The 16,710-nt window shown below is 37.0% G+C and overlaps 1 protein-coding gene across 3 annotated transcripts in view; it reads left to right on the top strand.

Annotated features, from left to right (window-relative positions):
• TAB3 (TGF-beta activated kinase 1 (MAP3K7) binding protein 3) overlaps window positions 1-16,710 on the top strand; it is a 101,837-nt gene that overhangs the window by 66,413 nt on the left and 18,714 nt on the right. For all 3 annotated transcript variants that reach the window (XM_037821630.1, XM_037821631.1, XM_037821632.1), the window contains one exon: window positions 1,908-1,991. In XM_037821630.1, the coding sequence (XP_037677558.1) occupies window positions 1,908-1,991 (84 nt within the window). The remainder of the gene's footprint in view (window positions 1-1,907; window positions 1,992-16,710) is intronic.

Genomic DNA, 16,710 nt, shown 5'->3' with positions numbered 1-16,710 from the left:
TTAGTGGAACACAGCCGCTCCCATTTGTTTATACGTTGTCTATGGCTGCTTTTGTGGTACAACTAGCAGAGTTGAGTAGTTGCAATATGTCTGTCAGGTCCGTAATTCTAAAATATTGCCATCTGGCCGTTTACAGATAAAGTTTGCTGAGTCCTGCTTTAGGTCTTCATGGGTGTGGTTTATATGAAAGACAACACAAAACTTCAGTCAGGAGACATACTCAAAAAAAAGGTCTTGGTCCAACATCAATATATTGCTTTATTTATGTTTTGTTATTACATTAAAAGTTGGTATGTGTAATTTTTCTTAACAATTCAGTATTTTAATCAGCTTTTTTTTTAATCCACCAATTACTGTTCTTAATTATGGCAGCTAAGAGAGTTTCTACTGTATTTTAAGAGTATATAACATAACAGCCCATTGCTATTTTTAGGCAAGATTAAACAGTAGAAGCAGGTGAACCAAAAAGATATGAAACTTTGTGAACAATAGGCAGAAGCAAATTTGAATTTGAAAGTTGAACAATCTAGTCAGGTACCCTTAAAGTTATTTTCAGAAACCTAGTCATTGCGCAGCCTACTAGATTTAAGATTGAAAGATTTACTGTGAGTAATGTGGGGGTTATACAAGCTATTGCTATTATATTATAGAAAATTGCATCAATTTTTTTTCTCCTATGTTCTTTGAAGTAAAACTCATATTCGGTTAGTGTGTAGTAAGCTTATGGGATCTGAAAATTAGGAGCATTAGCTGCAACTTAAGTAATTGAAGAAATACATATGCAGCATCTTAAAAGCATAAAAAGACCCAATCAATGTATCAAATAGCATCGTGTCTTTGATGAACTGTCTTAGGAATTGTTTTCAGAAAATTATCTAGGCATTTTTTTTGTGAACGTTTAGACAAGATGAATTATCAGTACATGATTTGATGAAAAGCAGCTTTATTGTTGGTTTGGGTGATGAAAACTTGTTGAAAAAAAATTAGGTCTACAAATCAAAAGATTCGATACATTTGAACTATCAGTACAGCATCCTCTGTAAATAAGCATGGGTACAGTTATAAAGCTTAATTAGAATTGCTCAGAACAATCTGATTACTGTGATAGGTTCACAGAAATGAAGGTAGGACTCAAAGCCAGAACCTGGATCAAAACAGACCTTGGAAGAGTCATGGCAGGAGATGTGGTGGAAATACAGACACTACCTCAGGCAGTGAACATCTTAAAAGAGAGGTGACATTTTTATGGCAAGTCAAAATTCATAAGGATTGCTTTATCTAGTTATTTTGAAATTGGCACTGTTTCATCTTTTATCATTGATTAATCTGTAGGCAACATTTAAGATTTTCCTTTTCTTGAAGCCAGGAATCCATGAGCTGCTGCTGTTATTTCACATTTATCCAAGGTGCTTAGATATTTCAAAATAAAATAACTTGATTAATCTTTGTAATTTATATGTTTGCCTCCTTCCATAGTTGAATTTATAATGGATAAATTTAAAGGTAAATTATTGAAGAAATGAAAGTGAGCTTTCACAGTGTCTTCTTTTTCATGGTTTGTTCATTAAAATCAAAACAAACAGAGAGAGAAAACAGATCAGCCATCTTTTCATTTCTCGTCTTCATTTACCTCTCCCAAGGCCCCACATGCTTAGTCCTGACTAAGGAGACCAGCCTTACAGTTAGAAATATTCCTTCAGATGATACATTGTAGAGAAACACTGCTGTGGTAGTTTTCTTGGGTCTTTTCTCACAATGATAAAGAAAACACAATTTCAGTGGGAGGAGAGTAGGAGAACAATTTCCCCTCTTACGTGTTTGATTTCCATAGTTTCCTTTTAAAAAAAAAAAAATCAAATAACAGGAGAAAGAATCTTAAATGCCTGGTGGTTTTATTTTCTTTGTAGGAAACTTTGATCCAAAAGCCATGAATAATTTTTATGACAACATAGAACCTGGCCCAGTTGTACCACCCAAACCATCTAAAAAAGGTGAGTAGGGAAATTTCACAAACTACCTAGAAATAAAAATCAACGTTCTTTGGAAGTTCACATATATATCTGAAAAAATTTCCATTGCAGACATTCATTAATTTGTTCAGCATAAAAAGTTACCATATTGATGTTACTGAACCAATAATGAAATGTCCCTAAGCTTTAATTTTTAAAAAGCACTAAAATTAATAGCTTCTGGAATTATTGTCAGATGAAATCGAATCAGATATACCATTTATTTTTAAAAATGAAGTTGAAACAGTATAATATGTAATGTACATTATAAATTTACTCAGCATGGTAAAAACTATAATCCTAAAAGGTAATTCTTACAAAATAATTAGAATTTTAAAAGTGTAATGTTAGTATAGAGAGTTAGATTTCTGGTGGATCTAAGATTATTTAATTGGCAGGCAACAAAAGAATCTTTGTGAAATCAAAAGGTGAACATATAACAATTAGATGGGGGCTAGATGCTTTCTCATCAAGGACAAAATAAGTCCCACATAACCAAGGTTTGGAGGAATCATTTTTGGATAATTGTTACATATAAATGATTTAAAGTTATCAAATCTCGCCTTATCTATATGTGCCAAATTTTTAATTGGCATTTCAGTATCTTAAAAAATTAATTTCAATTAAGTTTAAATGGTGAGTCATTGAATTTAGATTAACTTTCTGTGTTCCATTCTTATTAATGGCTCATGTTGTTTTATAATTAGAATTCTCAAGACTGAGCTAAAGTATGCATTTCATATTTTAATCCTTTTTGCTTTAAGCAACTCAGAGTAGATTGAGCATGAGGACATATAGGATAATGGAGAACAGCTTATTTTTTAAAAAGCATCTAAGGGTGTAACTCTTTAAAATCTTATCAGACTTCCTTATTTTTAATTAGAGAATATATAAATTCTAAATAATGTTACCTGACCTAAATTACTTAAATTTTGGTTGAAGTACTTTCCATTATTTTAATTTCAGTACAGAGTAAAATATTTCATTTATAGGTGGCAACGCATTGTCTGTTCTTTTTATTGTTTGATACTATCATGGATGTTTAATCTGATCTGCATTTAAAATAGCCTGCCAATTTCTGAAAATAATATAAAGAAGAATCTTAGTGACTGGCTGTCAAGTACCAGATTTGGTGCTGTGGCAACATTACCTGCATTTTCATGCTGAAAGTCACTGGTTATACATTATGGATCACTTTAACCTGTTGGATTCATAATGAGTCTTGAAACTTGATTTTGCCTGAGTGTCTACTAAGGAAGCATCACCTACTGGTAATCCAACGGATGAACTTCAGTTAACTGATTCAAGAAAGAATCATGGAGGAATCACCCTAATTCAGGGAGCGCATTGAGAAGTTGTTAATCTGGGAAAAGAGGACCAAGTTGATGAGAAATGTTTGAGAATATTTGAGGAAGAAAACAGTGCTCAGATGTCGTTAGTGAATGACTGTGTTGATTATAACCCATTTATTCCTGAGTATTCTTGGTCAGGTGAGCTAATTTGTAGGTTGCATCATTACCTCACTCACCGTTTCTTTGCCTCCTATATTTGGTATATTTTACATACTACTGCTGTCTCTTCAGAAACAGGGAAAGAAGAGAAGTTAAGATTATTCTAAATTTTGATATGATAGAAATTTTCTAGGAGGAACCAGTCATTATGTTCATCATGTATCTGCTCTTGGTGTATAATATGCTAAGTTTGTTCACATTACTTATTCTCTTAATTCTCATAGCACCCATCTGAGGTAAATATTACTTCCAATTTATAGATGAAGCCATTTGAAGGTACCAGGTTGATCTCAAATTTATGTTAGTGCTCATTCTAATACGGCGCAGACAAGAAGAACATTTATTTTATGGAAATCAAGAAAAAGAGTATTTAAGAAACCAGTGGTAAGGAGGCGGGGCAAGATGGCAGACTGGTGAGATGTATGTTTTAGTTACTCCTCCAGGAAAGTAGGTAAAAAGCCAGGAACTGCGTGGACTGGACACCACAGAGCAATCTGTCTTTGGGCATACTTCATACAACACTCATGAAAACGTGGAACTGCTGAGATCAGCGAAATCTGTAAGTTTTTGCGGCCAGGGGACCCGCGCCCCTCCCTGCCAGGCTCAGTCCCGTGGGAGGAGGGGCTGTCAGCTCCTGGAAGGAGAAGGGAGAATTGCAGTGGCTGCTCTTATCGGAAACTCATTCTACTGATTCAAACTCCAACCATAGATAGACTGAGACCAGACACCAGAGACTCTGAGAGCAGCCAGCCCAGCAGAGAGGAGACAGGCATAGAAAAATAACAACACGAAAAACTCCAAAATAAAAGCAGAGGATTTTTGGAGTTCTGGTGAACACAGAAAGGGGAAGGGCGGAGATCAGGCCTTGAGGCGCATATGCAAATCCCGAAGCAAGGCTGATCTCTCTGCCCTGTGCACCTTTCCTTAATGGCCCTGGTTGCTTTGTCTATTAGCATTTCAATAACCCATTAGATCTCTGAGGAGGGCCGTTTTTTTTATTTTTTATTTTTTTTTTTTTTAAATCCTTTTTGCTTTTTCTAAAACAATTACTCTAAGAAGCTCAATACAGAAAGCTTCAAAGAATTGAAATTTGGGCACGTCAAGTCAAGAGCAGAACTAAGAGAGCTCTGAGACAAAAGGCAATAATCCAGTGGCTGAGAAAATTCACTAAACAACACAACTTCCCAAGAAAAGGGGGGTGTCCGCTCACAGCCACCATCCTGGTGGACAGGAAACACTCCTGCCCATCGCAAGCCCCATAGCCCAGAGCTGCCCCAGACAACCCAGTGTGACGGAAGTGCTTCAAATAACAGGCACACACCACAAAACTGGGCGTGGACATTAGCCTTCCCTGCAACCTCAGCTGAATGTCCCAGAGCTGGGAAGGGGGAGCAGTGTGAATTAACAGAGCCCCATTCAGCCATCATTTGAGCAGACTGGGAGCCTCCCAACACAGCCCAGCAGCCCAGAACTGCCCTGGGGGGACGGCACTCACCTGTGACATAGCACAGTCATCCCTCAACAGAGGACCCGGGGTGCACAGCCTGGAAGAGGGGCCCACTTGCAAGTCTCAGGAGCCATACGCCAATACCAAAGACTTGTGGGTCAGTGGCAGAGACAAACTGTGGCAGGACTGAACTGAAGGATTAGACTATTGCAGTAGCTTTAAAACTCTAGGATCATCAGGGAGATTTGATTGTTAGGGCCACCCCCCCTCCCTGACTGCCCAGAAACACGCCCCACATACAGGGCAGGCAACACCAACTACACACGCAAGCTTGGTACACCAATTGGGCCCCACAAGACTCACTCCCCCACTCACCAAAAAGGCTAAGCAGGGGAGATCTGGCTTGTGGAGAACAGGTGGCTCGTGGACGCCACCTGCTGGTTAGTTAGAGAAAGTGTACTCCACGAAGCTGTAGATCTGATAAATTAGAGATAAGGACTTCAACTGGTCTACAAACCCTAAAAGAACCCTATCAAGTTCAGCAAATGCCACGAGGCCAAAAACAACAGAAAATTATAAAGCATATGAAAAAACCAGACGATATGGATAACCCAAGCCCAAGCACCCAAATCAAAAGACCAGAAGAGACACACCTAGAGCAGCTACTCAAAGAACTAAAGATGAACAATGAGACCATAGTACGGGATATGAAGGAAATCAAGAAGACCCTAGAAGAGCATAAAGAAGACATTGCAAGACTAAATAAAAAATGGATGATCTTATGGAAATTAAAGAAACTGTTCACCAAATTAAAAATATTCTGGACACTCATAGTACAAGACTAGAGGAAGTTGAACAACGAATCAGTGACCTGGAAGATGACAGAATGGAAAATGAAAGCATAAAAGAAAGAATGGGGAAAAAAATTGAAAAACTCGAAATGGACCTCAGGGATATGATAGATAATATGAAACGTCCGAATATAAGACTCATTGGTGTCCCAGAAGGGGAAGAAAAGGGTAAAGGTCTAGGAAGAGTATTCAAAGAAATTGTTGGGGAAAACTTCCCAAATCTTCTAAACAACATAAATACACAAATCATAAATGCTCAGCGAACTCCAAATAGAATAAATCCAAAAAAACCCACTCCGAGACATATACTGATCACACTGTCAAACACAGAAGAGAAGGAGCAAGTTCTGAAAGCAGCAAGAGAAAAGCAATTCACCACATACAAAGGAAACAGCATAAGACTAAGTAGTGACTACTCAGCAGCCACCATGGAGGCGAGAAGGCAGTGGCACGATATATTTAAAATTCTGAGAGAGAGGAATTTCCAGCCAAGAATACTTTATCCAGCAAAGCTCTCCTTCAAATTTGAGGGAGAGCTTAAATTTTTCACAGACAAAGAAATGCTGAGAGAATTTGCTAACAAGAGACCTGCCCTACTGGAGATACTAAAGGGAGCCCTACAGACAGAGAAACAAAGAAAGGACAGAGAGACTTGGAGAAAGGTTCAGTACTAAAGAGATTCGGTATGGGTACAATAAAGAATATTAATAGAGAGAGGGAAAAATATGGCAAACATAATCCAAAGGATAAGATGGCCGATTCAAGAAATGCCTTCACGGTTTTAACGTTGAATGTAAATGGATTAAACTCCCCAATTAAAAGATATAGATTCGCAGAATGGATCAAAAAAAATGAACCATCAATATGTTGCATACAAGAGACTCATCTTAGACACAGGGACACAAAGAAACTGAAAGTGAAAGGATGGAAAAAAATATTTCATGCAAGCTACAGCCAAAAGAAAGCAGGTGTAGCAATATTAATCTCAGATAAAATAGACTTCAAATGCAGGGATGTTTTGAGAGACAAAGAAGGCCACTACATACTAATAAAAGGGGCAATTCAGCAAGAAGAAATAACAATCGTAAATGTCTATGCACCCAATCAAGGTGCCACAAAATACATGAGAGAAACATTGGCAAAACTAAAGGAAGCAATTGATGTTTCCACAATAATTGTGGGAGACTTCAACACATCACTCTCTCCTATAGATAGATCAACCAGACAGAAGACCAATAAGGAAATTGAAAACCTAAACAATCTGATAAATGAATTAGATTTAACAGACATCTACAGGACATTACATCCCAAATCACCAGGATACACATACTTTTCTAGTGTTCATGGAACTTTCTCCAGAATAGATCATATGCTGGGACATAAAACAAGCCTCAATAAATTTAAAAAGATTGAAATTATTCAAAGCACATTCTCTGACCACAATGGAATACAATTAGAAGTCAATAACCATCAGAGACTTAGAAAATTCACAAATACCTGGAGGTTAAACAACACACTCCTAAACAATCAGTGGGTTAAAGAAGAAATAGCAAGAGAAATTGCTAAATATATAGAGACGAATGAAAATGAGAACACAACATACCAAAACCTATGGGATGCAGCAAAAGCAGTACTAAGGGGGAAATTTATAGCACTAAACGCATATATTAAAAAGGAAGAAAGAGCCAAAATCAAAGAACTAATGGATCAACTGAAGAAGCTAGAAAATGAACAGCAAACCAATCCTAAACCAAGTACAAGAAAAGAAATAACAAGGATTAAAGCAGAAATAAATGACATAGAGAACAAAAAAAACAATAGAAAGGATAAATATCACCAAAAGTTGGTTCTTTGAGAAGATCAACAAGATTGACAAGCCCCTAGCTAGACTGACAAAATCAAAAAGAGAGAAGACCCATATAAACAAAATAATGAATGAAAAAGGTGACATAACTGCAGATCCTGAAGAAATTAAAAAAATTATAAGAGGATATTATGAACAACTGTATGGCAACAAACTGGATAATGTAGAAGAAATGGACAATTTCCTGGAAACATATGAACAACCTAGACTGACCAGAGAAGAAATAGAAGACCTCAACCAACCCATCACAAGCAAAGAGATCCAATCAGTCATCAAAAATCTTCCCACAAATAAATGCCCAGGGCCAGATGGCTTCACAGGGGAATTCTACCAAACTTTCCAGAAAGAACTGACACCAATCTTACTCAAACTCTTTCAAAACATTGAAAAAAATGGAACACTACCTAACTCATTTTATGAAGCTAACATCAATCTAATACCAAAACCAGGCAAAGATGCTACAAAAAAGGAAAACTACCGGCCAATCTCCCTAATGAATATAGATGCAAAAATCCTCAACAAAATACTTGCAAATCGAATCCAAAGACACATTAAAAAATCATACACCATGACCAAGTGGGGTTCATTCCAGGCATGCAAGGATGGTTCAACATAAGAAAAACAATCAATGTATTACAACACATTAAAAACTCGAAAGGGAAAAATCAATTGATCATCTCAATAGATGCTGAAAAAGCATTTGACAAAATCCAACATCCCTTTTTGATAAAAACACTTCAAAAGGTAGGAATTGAAGGAAACTTCCTCAACATGATAAAGAGCATATATGAAAAACCCACAGCCAGCATAGTACTCAATGGTGAGAGACTGAAAGCCTTCCCTCTAAGATCAGGAACAAGACAAGGATGCCCGCTGTCACCACTGTTATTCAACATTGTGCTGGAAGTGCTAGCCAGGGCAATCCGGCAAGACAAAGAAATAAAAGGCATCCAAATTGGAAAAGAAGAAGTAAAACTGTCATTGTTTGCAGATGATATGATCTTATATCTAGAAAACCCTGAGAAATCAAGGATACACCTACTAGAGCTAATAAACAAATTTAGCAAAGTAGCGGGATACAAGATTAATGCACATAAGTCAGTAATGTTTCTATATGCTAGAAATGAACAAACTGAAGAGACACTCAAGAAAAAGATACCATTTTCAATAGCAACTAAAAAAATCAAGTACCTAGGAATCAACTTAACCAAAGATGTAAAAGACCTATACAAAGAAAACTACATAACTCTACTAAAAGAAATAGAAGGGGACCTTAAAAGATGGAAAAATATTCCATGTTCATGGATAGGAAGGCTAAATGTCATTAAGATGTCAATTCTACCCAAACTCATCTACAGATTCAATGCAATCCCAATCAAAATTCCAACAACCTACTTTGCAGACTTGGAAAAGCTAGTTATCAAATTTATTTGGAAAGGGAAGATGCCTCGAATTGCTAAAGACACTCTAAAAAAGAAAAACGAAGTGGGAGGACTTACACTCCCTGACTTTGAAGCTTATTATAAAGCCACAGTTGCCAAAACAGCATGGTACTGGCACAAAGATAGACATATAGATCAATGGAATCGAATTGAGAATTCAGAGATAGACCCTCAGATCTATGGCCGACTGATCTTTGATAAGGCCCCCAAAGTCACCGAACTGAGCCATAATGGTCTTTTCAACAAATGGGGCTGGGAGAGTTGGATATCCATATCCAAAAGAATGAAAGAGGACCCCTACCTCACCCCCTACACAAAAATTAACTCAAAATGGACCAAAGATCTCAATATAAAAGAAAGTACCATAAAACTCCTAGAAGATAATGTAGGAAAACATCTTCAAGACCTTGTATTAGGAGGCCACTTCCTAGACTTTACACCCAAAGCACAAGCAACAAAAGAGAAAATAGATAAATGGGAACTCCTCAAGCTTAGAAGTTTCTGCACCTCAAAGGAATTTCTCAAAAAGGTAAAGAGGCAGCCAACTCAATGGGAAAAAATTTTTGGAAACCATGTATCTGACAAAAGACTGATATCTTGCATATACAAAGAAATCCTACAACTCAATGACAATAGTACAGACAGCCCAATTATAAAATGGGCAAAAGATATGAAAAGACAGTTCTCTGAAGAGGAAATACAAATGGCCAAGAAACACATGAAAAAATGTTCAGCTTCACTAGCTATTAGAGAGATGCAAATTAAGACCACAATGAGATACCATCTAACACCGGTTAGAATGGCTGCCATTAAACAAACAGGAAACTACAAATGCTGGAGGGGATGTGGAGAAATTGGAACTCTTATTCATTGTTGGTGGGACTGTATAATGGTTCAGCCACTCTGGAAGTCAGTCTGGCAGTTCCTTAGAAAACTAGATATAGAGCTACCATTCGATCCAGCGATTGCACTTCTCGGTATATACCCGGAAGTTCGGAAAGCAGTGACACGAACAGATATCTGCACGCCAATGTTCATAGCAGCATTATTCACAATTGCCAAGAGATGGAAACAACCCAAATGTCCTTCAACAGATGAGTGGATAAATAAAATGTGGTATATACACACGATGGAATACTACGCGGCAGTAAGAAGGAACGATCTGGTGAAACATATGACAACATGGATGAACCTTGAAGACATAATGCTGAGCGAAATAAGCCAGGCACAAAAAGAGAAATATTATATGCTACCACTAATGTGAACTTTGAAAAATGTAAAACAAATGGTTTATAATGTAGAATGTAGGGGAACTAGCAGTAGAGAGCAATTAAGGAAGGGGGAACAATAATCCAAGAAGAACAGATAAGCTATTTAACGTTCTGGGGATGCCCAGAAATGACTATGGTCTGTTAATTTCTGATGGATGTAGTAGGAACAAGTTCACTGAAATGTTGCTATATTATGTAACTTTCTTGGGGTAAAGTAGGAACATGTTGGAAGTTAAGCAGTTATCTTAGGTTAGTTGTCTTTTTCTTACTCCCTTGCTATGGTCTCTTTGAAATGTTCTTTTATTGTATGTTTGTTTTCTTTTTAACTTTTTTTTTCATACAGTTGATTTGAAAAAAGAAGGGAAAGTTAAAAAAAAGAAAAAAGACAAACAAGGAAAAAAAAAAAAAAAAGATGTAGTGCCCCCTTGAGGAGCCTGTGGAGAATGCAGGGGTATTCGCCTACCCCACCTCCATGGTTGCTAACATGACCACAGACATAGGGGACTGGTGGTTTGATGGGTTGAGCCCTCTACCATAAGTTTTACCCTTGGGAAGACGGTTGCTGCAAAGGAGAGGCTAGGCCTCCCTGTATTTGTGCCTAAGAGTCTCCTCCTGAATGCCTCTTTGTTGCTCAGATGTGGCCCTCTCTCTCTGGCTAAGCCAACTTGAAAGGTGAAATCACTGCCCTCCCCCCTACGTGGGATCAGACACCCAGGGAAGTGAATCTCCCTGGCAACGTGGAATATGACTCCCGGGGAGGAATGTAGACCCGGCATCGTGGGATGGAGAACATCTTCTTGACCAAAAGGGGGATGTGAAAGGAAATGAAATAAGCTTCAGTGGCACAGAGATTCCAAAACGAGCCGAGAGATCACTCTGGTGGGCACTCTTACGCACACTTTAGACAACCTTTTTTAGGTTCTAAAGAATTGGGGTAGCTGGTGGTGGATACCTGAAACTATTAAACTACAACCCAGAACCCATGAATCTCGAAGACAGTTGTATAAAAATGTAGCTTATGAGGGGTGACAGTGGGATTGGGAATGCCATAAGGACCAAACTCCACTTTGTCTAGTTTATGGATGGATGTGTAGAAAAGTAGGGGAAGCAAACAAACAGACAAAGGTACCTAGTGTTCTTTTTTACTTCAATTGCTCTTTTTCACTCTAATTATTATTCTTGTTATTTTTGTGCATGTGCTAATGAAGGTGTCAGGGATTGATTTAGGTGATGAATGTACAACTATGTAATGGTACTGTAAACAATCGAAAGTACAATTTGTTTTGTATGACTGCGTGGTATGTGAATAAATCTCAATAAAATGATGATTAAAAAAAAAAAAAAGGGAAAGTTAAAAAAAAAAAAAAAGAAAGAAAAACAAGGAAAAAAAAAAAGATGTAGTGCCCCCTTGAGGAGCCTGTGGAGAGTGCAGGGGTATTCGCCTAACCCACCTCCATGGTTGCTAATATGACCACAGACATAGGGGACTGGTGGTTTGATGGGTTGAGCCCTCTACCATAAGTTTTACCCTTGGGAAGACGGTTGCTGCAAAGGAGAGGCTAGGCCTCCCTATATTTGTGCCTAAGAGTCTCCTCCTGAATGCCTCTTCGTTGCTCAGATGTGGCCCTCTCTCTCTGGCTAAGCCAACTTGAAAGGTGAAATCACTGCCCTCCCCCCTACGTGGGATCAGACACCCAGGGGAGTGAATCTCCCTGGCAACGTAGAATATGACTCCCGGGGAGGAATGTAGACCCGGCATCGTGGGACGGAGAACATCTTCTTGACCAAAAGGGGGATGAGAAAGGAAATGAAATAAGCTTCAGTGGCAGAGAGATTCCAAAAGGAGCCGAGAGGTCACTCTGGTGGGCACTCTTACGCACACTTTAGGCAACCCTTTTTAGGTTCTAAAGAATTGGGGTAGCTGGTGGTGGATACCTGAAACTATCAAACTACAACCCAGAACCCATGAATCTCGAAGACATTTGTATAAAAATGTAGCTTATGAGGGGTGACAATGGGATTGGGAAAGCCATAAGGACCACACTCCACTTTGTCTAGTTTATGGATGGATGAGTAGAAAAATAGGGGAAGGAAACAAACAGACAAAGGTACCCAGTGTTCTTTTTTACTTCAATTGCTCTTTTTCACTCTAATTATTATTCTTGTTATTTTTGTGTGTGTGCTAATGAAGGTGTCAGGGATTGATTTAGGTGATGAATGTACAACTATGTAATGGTACTGTAAACAATCGAAAGTACGATTTGTTTTGTATGACTGCGTGGTATGTGAATATATCTCAATAAAATGATGATAAAAAAAAAAAAAAAAAAAGAAACCAGTGGTGTAATCATGTAAGGAGTTTGAGAAGAAATTTGATTAGAAAAAAGTCCATGATCTTCAAGATAATAGCCAGAGCTGGGCAGGGAGACTGAAATCCAGAATGCAATGTGTTCAAAGGATAAGGAGAAAAAAATAGGACCTTCTGTGGATAGTATGTATTCCCATAACTTTGTAAATGATGCTCTTCAGGAAGCCCGAGGTATAGGACAGTGCTCAGGGTCACACACCCCTCCAGCTAACCAAGCCTGTGTTTTTGGACACAGTAGCTGATCAGATATTTGTTTCATGGATGATCAAATATGGATTTGACATTGTGATTTCTGTGATTCCTAGGAGTGATAGAGCAGCAGGATAGTGATTTTTATCAGGTTCATCAGATAATGACCTCGAAGCTTCCCTCCATTGCCTTAATCTCTATAGTAGGCCTTTGAACTCCAATAGAAGATGTTGAGTAAAAATTATTTTATCACACTCCATCTGCTTGATCTTTCTTTTTAAAAAAATTACTACCTACATTATAACTTGTAGGTATTGTAGTGTATGGGTTATCTCTAATAGTCAAGGAATTGGACTCTGGTACAGGTTATTAAGTTAATTGATTATTTTTTTGTTAAATTCCATTGGCAGAATTTTGACCCACTTCCATCCCAGGCACCAAACCTATATAGTTGACGCAATAAAAGGCCCTAAAAAATACTCTTTCACAAATAGGAGGAAAAGCTACTTGTATATGGCTCCATTAATGCGTTTGCTCTGGTATTCTTTAATAGAGTGGACTAGAGTACTTAATTTTCATTAATTTGTCAGGTAATCTATGCGTTTATTACATTCTTATGTAAAACCTTTATTGAAAACACTTTTGGTTTCAAGGTAGGGTATGTGCTTATTTTAGTTTATTGTGTAATTTACTGCTACACTGCCTTCTCTTTAATTGTAACTAATGACTTTTTAGGAGGAATTGCCAGTTAGCTGTCAAGTTGTCTTTTCCTTTTCCTTTCTTTTTTTTCTTTCTCACCATGAATGTCAAGGTTGATGACAATATTTAAAGGCAACACCATTTTGACCATTAGGAACAGTCTTAGTGCTTTAACATCCAAATTTACTTCATTGCTCTGAATGGCCCTTTGGATTTCTAAAAGACTGTGTATTAGATTGTTTGACTTCTCATGTCATTAAGGCAATATCAGTGACGTCCAAATTACACATACCTATGGGAGCAAAGATTAAAATTTGGACAAAATAAGTTTTCATTTTAATAGTTCATTTTCTGATTAAGAGAAATTAAATAAAACTCTTAGAATGCTAAATTGATCAGTTAGCACTGAATAGTAAATGTTCTTTACTTTCCCATCCATGGGATTGTTTTTAAGATGTTTCACCCCTTTACCATTGTCACTGATTTAGGATAATTCTAAAGTGATAGTTATTATAAAATTGCTTTATACATCCTTATTTAAAATTTACTGCTCAATATACTAATTTGCATGGTACTTTTACTCTATTATTTCTCAATTCAGTGAATATCTTTACTACAAAACCAGAAATTATATAGAAACTGCTTTATGATCCAAACTGACTTTTGAAAAATCCCTCATTGACATCTCTGCATCAAGTTCCTCTCACATATTTAGAAATTATATAACAATAACTTTTTTTTTTAATAGGACTGTGTATGATCTATGGACTGTCAGCACATTCAGGTTTTGTAACAATTCTTATAAGCTTACTCATTTGCTAGCAAGTTGTAAATATTTGGGTACAACTGTAATCCACTAATACAGATATGAAGATGGAAATTTACTTACTCTTTAATATTTCTTCCCTTATCACCTAGCTATTATTTTAAATCATGGTGTTCTCTTTACCTTTTTTGAAACCTCAATATGTTTTTCAGTTATTCATCAAGAAATATATTAGGGCATGCAATGAAAATTAAGACCAAGGCCTGGTCCCCCATGAACCAATAAATAATTACTATGTAAGGCACTAAGTAAGAAGAAAGGAAGCTACATTTTATTAATTGGATCCTTTGTTTTTTGCCTCGGCTTTGTTGAGCCCCTTTTTTGGTAATTATCTCATTTAAGCCTTGGATTTAATTGTGTTGTCTGTTTTTCAGCCAAAGAAACTAAGGTTTAGAGAGATTAACTTGCTAAAGGTAACACTGATAGTGGCAGAGATATGCTTCATACATAGGTTTGTTTGGCCTGTGCTGGTGTTTTCTTTATCCCACCCTGTGCACATGTTTTAGGAAAAGTTAAAGGATTGCTTCCTTTTGAGGGGATTGGTAAGGCTTTGTGGAAGATATGACATTTAAAGTAGGCCTTGAAGGTTCAGTAAAATTTCTGCAGATAGGTACTGGGAAAGAGTGGCCTAGACAGGGCAAAATAGCATGGACGAAGACTGTCAATAAAGTGGTCTAGGCTAGAGGGTAGAACACTTCCCTGGAGAGTTAGGCCAAGGGTAGAACAGGGATGTCTTTAGTGCCAACCCAAGATTTTAGCAGGCACTGCAGAACTGAGCAGATGAAGAACATGTCAAGAACTTTTGCAGCAGAGTATAGGATTGTTTGGAGGAGAGAGAAGTAGGTTGACTAGTTAGGAGACCAGAGCCCCAACCAACATAAAAGAGCAGAGACGAGAGGGACAGTGGACAATAACAGCTAATACTCAATGAGTGTTTACCATGTTGCGGTGCTGGTCTAAGTTTTTCATATATGACCTCATTTAATCCTCATAACAACCATATGCTACCTATAAAAGATGCTTTTCTTAAATACAAAATTACAGACAGGTTGAAAGTAAATGACTGGAAAGTTATACCATACTAACTGTAAGCATACAACTGTATTGGCTATATTAACATCAGATAAAGTAGATTTCTAGGCAAAAAGTATTACCAGGGAGAAAGAGGAGGGACATTGTATAATCATAAAAGCGTGAATTCATCAGGAATACATACCAATCATAAATATATATGCACCTAATACCAGACTTCAAAATACATAAAATAAGAATTGAGGAAATTAAAGAGAGAAATAGACAATTCCACTATCATAATTGGAGATTTTCACACCCCTCTTAAGCAATTGATAAAACCTCTAGACAAAAAATTAATAAATATATAGGAACTCTGAATACTATCAACCATGTGACCTAATTGACATTTATAGAATACTAAATGCAACAAGAACATAAAACATATCCTTTTTAAATACATATGCCATATTCACCAAGATAGACCAATATATGGGATCAAAAACAAGTTTTATGGAAGCGACCCAAGTGTCCATCAACCAGTGAATGTATAAATAAAATGTGGTATACACATACAGTAGAATATCATTCAGCTGTAAAAAGCAATGAAGTCCTGATACATGCGACAACATGGAGGAACCTTGAAGACGTCATGTTGAGTGAAATAAGCCAGACACAAAAGGACAAATATTGTATTATCTCACTGATTTGAAATAATTAAAATAATTAGAATAAGCAAACTCATAGAGTCAGAATCTAGAACAAAGGTTACCAGAGGACAGGGTGGGGATAGGGAAAGAGAAGTTAAGGCTTAAAATGTGTAGGGTTCCTATTTGGTATGATGGAAATTTTTTGGTAATGTATGGTGGTGTTGGTAGCACAACATTGTGAGTGCAATTAACAGCCCTGAAATATATATCTGAATATGATTAAATGGGGAAATACTAGATTTTATCTATGGTAGCAGCACTGATACATGTATCTGAATGTGATTAAAGACAAAATGTTAGATTGCCTTTAGATTGTTTAGAATAAAAATTTTTTTAAAATCCATGCAAGTACACTGCACAAAAAGTGAGCCCTAAGTTAAACCATGGACTATAGTTAATAGCAAAATTATAAAATTGTGCTATAATCAGTTGTTAAAAATGTTCCACACCCATGCAAGATGTTAATAATAGAGTGGTATATATGGGAATCCTATATTTTGTGCGTGATTGTT

The sequence above is a fragment of the Choloepus didactylus genome, chromosome X (assembly GCF_015220235.1).
Source record: "Choloepus didactylus isolate mChoDid1 chromosome X, mChoDid1.pri, whole genome shotgun sequence".
NCBI classification, from domain to species: domain Eukaryota; kingdom Metazoa; phylum Chordata; class Mammalia; order Pilosa; family Megalonychidae; genus Choloepus; species Choloepus didactylus.
The sequence above is the reverse complement of the archived record's forward strand: the minus strand, read 5'-3'. Positions and strand labels throughout refer to the sequence as shown.